The 10,218-nt window shown below is 29.3% G+C and overlaps 1 protein-coding gene across 1 annotated transcript in view; it reads left to right on the top strand.

The window, feature by feature from the left end:
* The first annotated feature begins 5,020 nt into the window (after nucleotides 1–5,020).
* LOC129981685 (transmembrane inner ear expressed protein-like) overlaps nucleotides 5,021–10,218 on the top strand; it is a 28,280-nt gene continuing 23,082 nt past the window's right edge. The window contains exon 1 of the mRNA XM_056092624.1: nucleotides 5,021–5,088. Within this exon, the coding sequence (XP_055948599.1) occupies nucleotides 5,047–5,088 (42 nt within the window). The 5' untranslated portion in view covers nucleotides 5,021–5,046. The remainder of the gene's footprint in view (nucleotides 5,089–10,218) is intronic.

Below are 10,218 nucleotides of genomic sequence, written 5' to 3'. Positions count from 1 at the left end.
TTATTTTTCTGTGAGATATGAAAAATGGATTGCCTAAACGTTAGATCTCCCATGTATTTATTTTTCAATATATATTTAGACTTAAAAGAACCAACGCATTTTATTAAATAAACAATTAGACCTTGAATATAAATTCCTCTATCTTCATTTTAGGCATGCGTTATTATGGTTAAGTAATTTTTTAATTCGAAGCTATGGCAAGCTAATATTCTTTCCAAAAAGTGAGTTTTATCCCCTCAGGTGCATGCATTGGTTTTTCTTAACCCCTTCGTATACAATGGCGAGTTTAACTCGCGTATGGAATTACTTAATTTTTAATTTTTAATCTGCAATTTAGTGAAAGTATTAATTTAAAATCATTTGAAAAAGCATCATTACCTCAAATGCCCTTATATTATTCTAGGGATTAAAATAATGATAACTGTCCCAAATAAGAGCTGCCATCTAATTAGGAAGTTAAGTAAATTCGTATGTCATGGAGTTAATGTGTTATTTATGAATAACTATTTTAATCATTTTTTTATCAAAACATCTTTATTCAAAGTCTATTAAAAATTCAGAAGCATCTGAAATTATATAGATCTATATTAATTTACCGCGAATAGTAATTGAAAGAAAAAAATATAAACTATACGTTCCCCGATTACATAGTCATAATATTTATTGCAGAGTCTGAAGAATTTAGGTAATAATTTATTTAACAAGCTTAGTGTATAATTGGATAAACTCTTTTAGTGTAGCTAAAACGCTATCATACCCCATATACACTCATGTCCATAAATTAAGGATAATTCAGAGTCATGTGGAAATGGAACTCTAAAATACATATATCAATCGTAAAATGACTATACACATCTTCAAAAACCATATGCAAATTGCAGAAAGCTACCAGATGACACCGATAGTACGTCACGATGACGAGAGTGTAAGAGAGTGATGTATAAGGAATACAGGCAAAGAAGTAAAATTGTTCGCAAGCGCTTTATAAGCCTTTCAGTGCAATAACTGCATAGTTATGACACAAAGGACGCCTTTGGATGATTTTTTAAGTGGTAGAATTATCGACCGTTTGGAATCTGGGCGTACCCAGCTGGAAGTATCAGAGGAACTTGGAATCGCCCAGAGTGTCATCTCCAGGCTTTGGCAACGATTCCAAGATGATGGTAATGTGAGTAGACGTTACAGCACAGGTCGCCCCCGAGTTACAATGCCGAACGAGGACCGGTATTTGGCAGTTACTGCCAAAGAAACAGATGGAACATAGCATCGGACCTGTCTCGTCAGCTCTCTTCAGCCACTGGTACGACAGTTTCAAGGCAGATCATGTACAGAGGCTTAGGGCAGATTGGTCTATATGCTCGTAGGCCTGTCATATGTGTTCCACTTACTGCAACTCACTGTCGCCTTCAGTTGGCATGGAGTAGAGAGCATGCATTGTGGAACACCGCAACAGTGGACTTGTGTGATGTTTTCCGAAGAGTCCAGATTTAGCTTGCAGTATGATTCTCGCCGGACTTTCGTATGGAGAGCGCCAGGTACCCTTACCACCAAGAGAACATCATTGAACAACACCGTTACGGTGGTGCAGGATTGCTCGTTTGGAGAGGAATTATTCTGGATTCCATAACTAACCTGCATGTTCAAATTGGAACCATGACAGGCCAAATCTATTGGGACGTCATTCTAGAACAACATGTATGTTTGTTTCGGGACGCCGTGGGCGCAGAATTCGGATGACAACGCATGTCCTCACCGTGCAAACATCGTGAACGAATGCCTTCGATTGGAGGATATCACCTGTTTGGACTGGACAGGATTCTCATTGGACTTTAATCCAGTAGAGTATGTGTGGGACATGCTTGGCCAACAAGTTTCAGCCCATCAACCACCTTCTATATGTCTGCCGGAACTTCGGAGAGCATTGCTTGATGAGTGGTGAATATTCCCCAAGATCAGATCGATAATTTGATACTCAGCATGCCTTGGCGTTGTGCGGAGTGTATTGCACCGTCTGGGAGACATACTATGTATTAACCATCATACCAAGTAATATTGGTTTTTGTAAATATTTTTTTTTTTTTAAAATTTGCACTAGGTTTTAAAAAGAAGTCACATTTGTTATTCTTCTGACTCTTTCTTTTACTGAACTTGCTTTAACTTTCCTTAATTTATGGACATGAGTGTATTTATTTTTTGCCGTCAATTGCAGGCTGAAATATTTCTTTAGTGTAATAATTGTATCCTGATTAATTAGATTGCAAAAAATATACATATTTTACTGTTAAATCAACTTAATTTAGAATTATACAATTTACTTACTCCAGTGATTTATAATGAATTCACATAATTTGGCTACAGCAAAATAACTCTTTTTAACATGCATATTCACAAAAGTGTCAAAAGAAAAAGAGTGTTTTATTAAATTTATTTTAACCATTAACTAGATTTTAGTCAGACAATTATCATAGTTAAATGAATAAAATAAATTTGTCAATTCGTTACCAAGGAAGTAACAATTAGATGAATAAGATGACGATAAATTTTAGAACTTGAATTTGGATGACGAATTATGGAAAACAACTCTATCGTCCTATTCATAAATAATATAAAAGCATCAATTTCTCTAACAATTCCACTGGCAGGTAATCGAAATGCCCGATGAAGACAATTTTTTCCCATAATTTATGAGAAAATCTTAGCGAAGGGCAAAGATTAATTGGGGAAAATGTGACATCTTATTTACTTGCTATCTTATTGATTATTCTGCTAAATATAGTATAGCTTATATGTTGAATGAACATTATAATATTTAAATCAAATGACGACTGAGAATTTGAACTTCATGCCATCGACATGCATTGAATTTTTAATCGACCGATCAAAATTTTTTGACAAAATGCTACATGTCATATGTTTTATTCACATATCGCATTGTCGGTTATATTGTCAAAAGTAGTGCAAATTAAAAATTTTATGAACTACATTTGAATAAAATGTCTGAAACTCTGTGGATAAAGTCTTTGACATTCATCACATTCAGTTCACGGTCAGCCGCTCAAAAATTGTCGGCAGAATTCGATGTCTTATTCACTTGTTGGATATATTGCCGAATCTAGTTAAAATAATAAGCTAAATGAACGACATTTCAATCAAATGTCTGAAAATATGAAGACTTAACGTCTCCAACACTCATTGTATTGAGTTTACAGTCAGCCGACCAAAAATTGCCAGCAAAATGAGACTATCACCATGTCGATATCTTATTCATTTGTTACCTTGTTGGTTATACTGCCAAAAGTAGCTTAATGAACGACATTTGAATCAGGTTCTGAAAATTTGCGAACTTAACATCTTCGACATCCAATGCATTCAGTTCTTAATCGGTCTATCAAAAATTGTGTGCAAAATAATGCATATAATTGACCTGATTATTTTACCAAATATAATCAAAACACCTTAACCGTTACTTGGATATTTTGATTGTTTACAATATATTAATTTTAAGGTGGTTTTTAAATAATCACATTCGATAATGTCGAACTCTCTACAACCATCCTAAAGTGGTGAACACTTTTGCTGACGAAACTCTCAATCTGTTGCCGACAGGGAACAATTGTCCCCCTTGCCCCCCCCCCCTCTCTACTGCCGCCTCTGCTAGGAATGTTTGTTTCATCAATCACCAAAACACCAAGTTTTTTGGTGATACATTCTTTTTCTTCGTTTAATCATTAACGAAAGCAGGGAAAATATTCAGAGTAGCCTCTTTTCTTTCCTTGTTTATTTTCTTACTCCAAGAAAATGCAATTATATATAATAATTTATATATATAAAACGCTAACATACGAGGCACAGAAATCACTTCTATTGCTTATTGCAGAATGGCAACATTCAAATATCAACAAATCATCATACGAATTTCAGACTGCTTCATTCTTTGAATATATTTACAGGTGCATTAAATCCAACGCTTCGCTCATCTAATTAATGAAGCTAAAAATATTATTAGAAATATTCTGGAGATGTTTCGTCATCTCACCAAAAAGTGCATTCAGTCAGAGGGAAGAAGATATGAATGAAATAAAGAAATAAGACTTCAAACAAAAAGTTTAAAGCTCATCTAAAAACTGCTATTCTGGATGGATGACAGAAATGGTAAGAAATGGCTTTCAGAGATTGCAAAAAAATTGGCGATAAATCGTCTCAAAATATTTCAATAATGGCGACCGTGCATTAATTTTTAGTCTAGCCGTTCGCTATGACTTCCCTATGAAAAATGATATTCATATTTTCTAAAACAATTATTTTATAAAAATAATCTTTATAATACAAAGACCATTTTTATAAATCAATTGTATTTTAATGACCTTCATTTCATTTCTGCACAATTTCCTCTTTAAAAGAAATATTATTTTTAATTCTATTTGATACATTATCTGAAAAATTGTTTTTGAATGTTATGAAGGAATTCAAACTATACATCAAAACATTCAATCGCGTATTTTTAGCAGTCATTAACTCAGTCAGTAGGATTTTCACTTCCGCTTTTATTTCAGAATATATATACTTTCTAAATTGCAGTATATTAATTGAATTCATGTTTTCCAATCGTATCGAATAAAAAATCAATCATTTAACAACCGAAAAAGTAGATAAACTGGGCGAATCAACTGGTCGCCAAAGGCGGCCTGTATAAGACTAAAGCTAAAACAAAACACATAATTAATAAAATGTGGCATAACTTTTAGAAACATTGTGACAAGTTGCCTCAACATCATCATAAAAACTCAGAAAAAAGAAAGGGCATGTGAGAAACAAATGGATGAAAACGATCCCTCTCATTTTCTACACTGTTTGCGCCTTCTCATGTCCAAGATGTTTAAATATTCAGTTCAGTCGAGCGGTTACTTTAGCACAAAAGAAGGGCGCTAAAAGCAATTTTCATCTGCCTCCTCCTCCCTTTTCTCCACCATGGGTGTTTGTCCGTCAACAGACGACATTTGGAGGCAGTACCTCAAGGGAGACAGTTGGAACTGCACCTCCACACCCATGGCTCTCTTGGTCAGCTTCCTGCCAGTATCGGACGCCCACGTGAGTGTTTATCTTCCCTGTTTTTTCATTAACAAAACGGATACAGTGTCCTTTAACGCTTGCTGGAAGTTTTTCTAACATTTTATAAGAACGGGTGGCATTGAAATTAATCACAATTAGATACTTTTAGGAGTAAAGTACCTTGTTTTAAAAAGTATGTGCATTAAAATTGTTGGTAAATTGCTAATTTGAACGTTTTAAATTAGAATTTGTTCTTTAATTTTTTGAATTTCTTAATAAAATATAATGAATAATTCTTAATTAATTTGATTAATTCGAATTAAAATTTAAGGTAGATTACAGTTAGATACATTTTAAGAGTATGTTTCAAGAAATTTGTAACATTAAAAATTTTGGTAAAGTGGCAAGTGGCTATTTTCATCGTTCTAAATTGGAATTTGCTCTCTAATTCTTAGAACTTATTAATAATATAAAATAGTCAATAATTCCAATTGATTCGAACATAAAATTAAAATTTATGATAGAGGAACTAATTACAATTAGACACATTTTAGTACTATGCTTTGTTTCAAGAAATATGTAACTGAAAAACATTGATAAAGTGGTAAGTGAATAATCTGAATTTTTAAATTGGAATATGTTCTTCAGTTCTGTGAATTTCTTAATAACATAAAAATAAAATACAGTCATTAACTCGAATTTATTTAGGTTAATTTGAAGACAAGATAAAAACTTATGATAAATGATAAAGGAACATATTGCGATTAGATATTTTTTAGAAGTAATATGCTTTGTTACAAGGAAAATTTTCTGTTGGTAAAGCGGATTATGGTAAATTTTAACGTTTTAACCTCGAATTATTCTTGTACACTTATTTATAAAGAGTTGTCCGTAATTCGAATTTAATTTTTTTTATTTGAAGATAAAATTTATTTATTAAAGGGATTGATGATAATTAGATTCCTTTTAGAAGTATATGATTTATTTTAAGTAATTTTAAAGAATCGAGACTATAGGTAAATATTACTAACTCAAATGTTCCAAACTCGATTTTTTTTTCTCTAATTCTTTGAATTTTCGTTTAATTTCTATCTCTATCAATAAATATGAATGTATATGTTTGTACCCCACAAAATAGACAGTTAGCTCTAGAACTACCAAATTTAATACAAATATACTTTGGTAGGTGGAAATATGCACCACGGAACGATCTGTTTTGAAATTTTAATTAATTTCAAATTAAGCTAAATTTTGGTACTTTTTTTTATCATAACTTCTGAAAATATTATTGCTCAATAATAATTTCTCCAAATGGTTAAAATTTAAACGATTGTCTTTTTAATGATGCCAATTTAAATGCTGAATTTCGGTCTAAATTTTATTAATTTTTTAAAAATATTTTTTTGAGATTTTTAATAGTAAATTATATTGCTGCCATGAAATTCAAATTTTTTTGTTTCATCAAATATTTAATTGCATGAGTTTTGTCTATTGTTGAAAATTAAAACAGAAGAATTCTGTTTAATATCTCCATAGCTTATATGAGAAATAAGAAGTTGTAGTACTGAGGAAGTTAAAAGATACATTATCCTAAAAATAAGTTTATGGACTTGATTATATTAGGATGGTTCATATTCATTGGTAATAGAACAAATGTAAGATTATTTAACGCAATTTTAATATCTAATTGTTTTTTCTTTGAGGGAATTATGAGAGGCAAGTTATGGATATAAGAATTAATTGAAAGTAAATGGAATCAATATTCTCGAAGAACCAGTTGGTTGTCAAAAATAGTTAGTAAATTTTGTCTATAATTCAAATATATTTTGATTAGTCCGAATCAAAAATTAAAATTTATATTTACTGTTGAGATACTAATTACAAATGGATATGTTTTAAGAGTGATTTATTTTAAATAAATACGTATCGCTAAAATTGTCGGTAAAATAACGCATGGCAAATTCAAACATCTTAATTCAAATTAGTAGTTTTCGTTAATCCCTTGAATCGACTGTCAGCGAAATAATATAATATCGCCTATAGTTCTAATTTATTTTGTTGATTTCGAAGTCAAAAATATAATTATGGTAAATGATAAAAGGGCTAATTACAACAAAAGGCTTTTAGAATTAACTTGCTTTGTTAAAAAGATAATTAAAATTGTTGGTAAAATGGAATCTTTAATTCGGATATTTGGAGTTCCAATTCTTTTTCTAATTCCATGTATTTCCTAGTAATCGGTATTAATAATTCTGAAAAGTTGAATATGCGCGTATGTTCTAAAACTACCAAATTTGGCAAAGTAAACTTTTAAAACTTAGAAATTACATCTCGGAACGATTTTTCGAAATTTTCATTAGAGTTTTCATTAAACTTCTAACGTAAATTCGAAATAACTCCCGAAATATCATTGGAAAAAACTAAATTTTAAGTCATTTTAAAATTTAAAATTTTGTCTTCTTAGAATTATTAATTTAATTGTCCTGTAATTTTTTTCCTAAATTCTTGCATTTTTTGAATAATATTTTTTGCATGATTTCTAATAAAAGTTTTAATTCTTATAATGAATCCAAGTCGTTTTCATTCTTTCATCAAATATTGAATCACGTGATGTTTTTCCGTTATTGAAAATTAAATAATAAAAATTTCTTTAACTATATGCACAGCATGCATCAAATAATGAAATTATATTACATTACTACAGGAAACAGCCTTCAATTAGAAAATTGATTGAAATACCGCTTTTGATATTGCTATTATATCACTGGATTCGATTCCATTAGAAGTGTGCAAGTACAAAATAATCAAAGCATATATTAATCTATTAAAATAATAATTTTTTTTAATGTATGTCAGAATTTGATACTTAAAAATACTTTGTTAAGAAATTCTTGGTCCCAGGAGCTGGTCACTAGTCGTGGCTGGTTTAATAACAAAATGTCGTCTATAAATCGAATTTATTTTGAATAATTTGGAGAGAAATTAAAAGTTATAACAGACGGTGAAACTGCTTACATGAATTTTAGGAGCAATGTACTTTACTTTGAAGGAGAACTTATCTTTAAAACTATTCGTAAATTGGAACTTTTTGATTCAAATTTCATTGATTCAAATTCATTGATTTCATTGATTCAAATTCATTGATTTCATTGATTCATTTCATTGATTTCATTGATTCAAATTCATTGATTTCATTTCATTGATTTCATTGATTCAAATTCATTGATTTCATTTCATTGATTTCATTGATTCAAATTCATTGATTTCATTTCATTGATTTCATTGATTCAAATTCATTGATTTCATTGATTCAAATCCATTTGTTACTTGATTTTTTTTTTATTTGTCCTGGAAATCTAAAAATATAAATTCAGATCATTCCGAAGTTGAAACTAAAAATTGAAAAAGAATAATAATTATAGTTTATTTTCTCAAATTAAATGCAATGTGTCTTCAATGATCGTAAATGGATAATTTTTAAGACATTTCATTCAACAATAGACTTTGCTTGTGTAGAAAAAGTTCTAAATATTTCTAAATTTAAAAAAATTGTCATACTATAAAAACAGTGGAAAAATGTAATGATTTATGTACATGTATGATCATGATAATTCAAAAGCTCAACTACGTTCTTCTGTTATTAAAACTGGCTGAGTTATTTATCTTTATATATTATTATTTTGGATGATTTTAGATCATTCAATGGTCACTCTGAGTCTTCAATTTGACGGATGTTGATACTTTGTCTTGTTCAAACCTTGATCCTAAAATCTGTTAAAGATAAACCGTTAATACTGATTATCGTTCGTAACAATATAGAATATAGAACAGAATAAATTTAAGCAACTTTAACTTAAAATATAAAGTTTTATTTCTTGAAATATCTTGCAAGATTTTTAGAACTAAATCTGTACCAATTTTCTGTATTATTTAACAATGACACATCCCATAGATATTCTCGCGCTTTAACTTAATTTGCCATTAAATATAGTTTTCATTTTAATGTTCTTTAGAATGTCAGTGGATCAAAAATCTATTAAAATAATATTTCCTGTCAACAAACTGAAAGTAGATTCAGTTTTCCTCGAGATGAAAGGAAAAGAAAATTTCACTCCCACCAACATTTCCTCTTCCAATTTTCTGGAAGCTATAAGTATGTAAGAGAATGTAGGAGAATTAACAACAGATTTTTAAAATGCTGTTATATGCACAATTTATAAAATTTAAAGAAGATTTAATGGAGAGAAGAAACATCTAGTCCGAAATATTTAGAACGATACGACAATATTTTGTATACCTTTATATTATTTTTAAAATTTTATCATTAATTATAGTAAACAGGCAAAAGTGTTTAATATCATTACAACGATTATGAGTGTATATGCAGTAAACTAAACAATGGACTGTATTGTTGTAAAATATGCTTTAAAAGATTTTTAAACATTTATTAAAATTAGGAAAAAAAAAACTTCTACGGAAATAGAACTGATTATAATGGAGAAACAATTTTTTGAATTTTAAAATAATATAAAGATAATTTATATGCAATAATAGGCTTCGAATCTATTTAAGAAACATGTCAACATTTCATTTAATTTTTAATAAGAATACTAATTAAAGGTTTAAAAATTCTTCCCCGATCAATTCAACTACTTACGAAGTAATTGACAAAAATTGGCTTATTATTTATATTTTAACATATGAGTAAAATTTTAATTATCTATCATATGTGAAGAATTAAGATTGTATTTAATATTAGCACTCTATGGAAATTCAACACACCCCTAAGTAGACACTTTTTTAGTAGATTTTTTTCTTCTAAAAGCTCAGATTATATTATACATAATAATGTATAAAGTCTTTCAATCGTCTTCAATTTTATTTTTAGTAAATGCATTTTAGAATTTCTTTTTGAGACATAAAAAATGTTGCCTAAAATATTAAAAAAAAAATTTTCTAGGCATGTTGGAAGAACAGGGTAAATTCTCTTTAATCTAAGTAAATGTTTTCAAATTCTTTTTAATACTTATTTAGAAATAATGCAATATTGCATATTGAAACAAGCATAAATAATGGATTTATTTCTATTGCAAAATTCAGTATTTTATTGCAAAATAAATAAGAATATTAAGTTAACAAGTATTTAAAAAGTAAAACACAAACATGTTT

This window comes from Argiope bruennichi, chromosome 8 (genome assembly GCF_947563725.1).
Source record: "Argiope bruennichi chromosome 8, qqArgBrue1.1, whole genome shotgun sequence".
Lineage (NCBI taxonomy): Eukaryota > Metazoa > Arthropoda > Arachnida > Araneae > Araneidae > Argiope > Argiope bruennichi.
The sequence above is the reverse complement of the archived record's forward strand: the minus strand, read 5'-3'. Positions and strand labels throughout refer to the sequence as shown.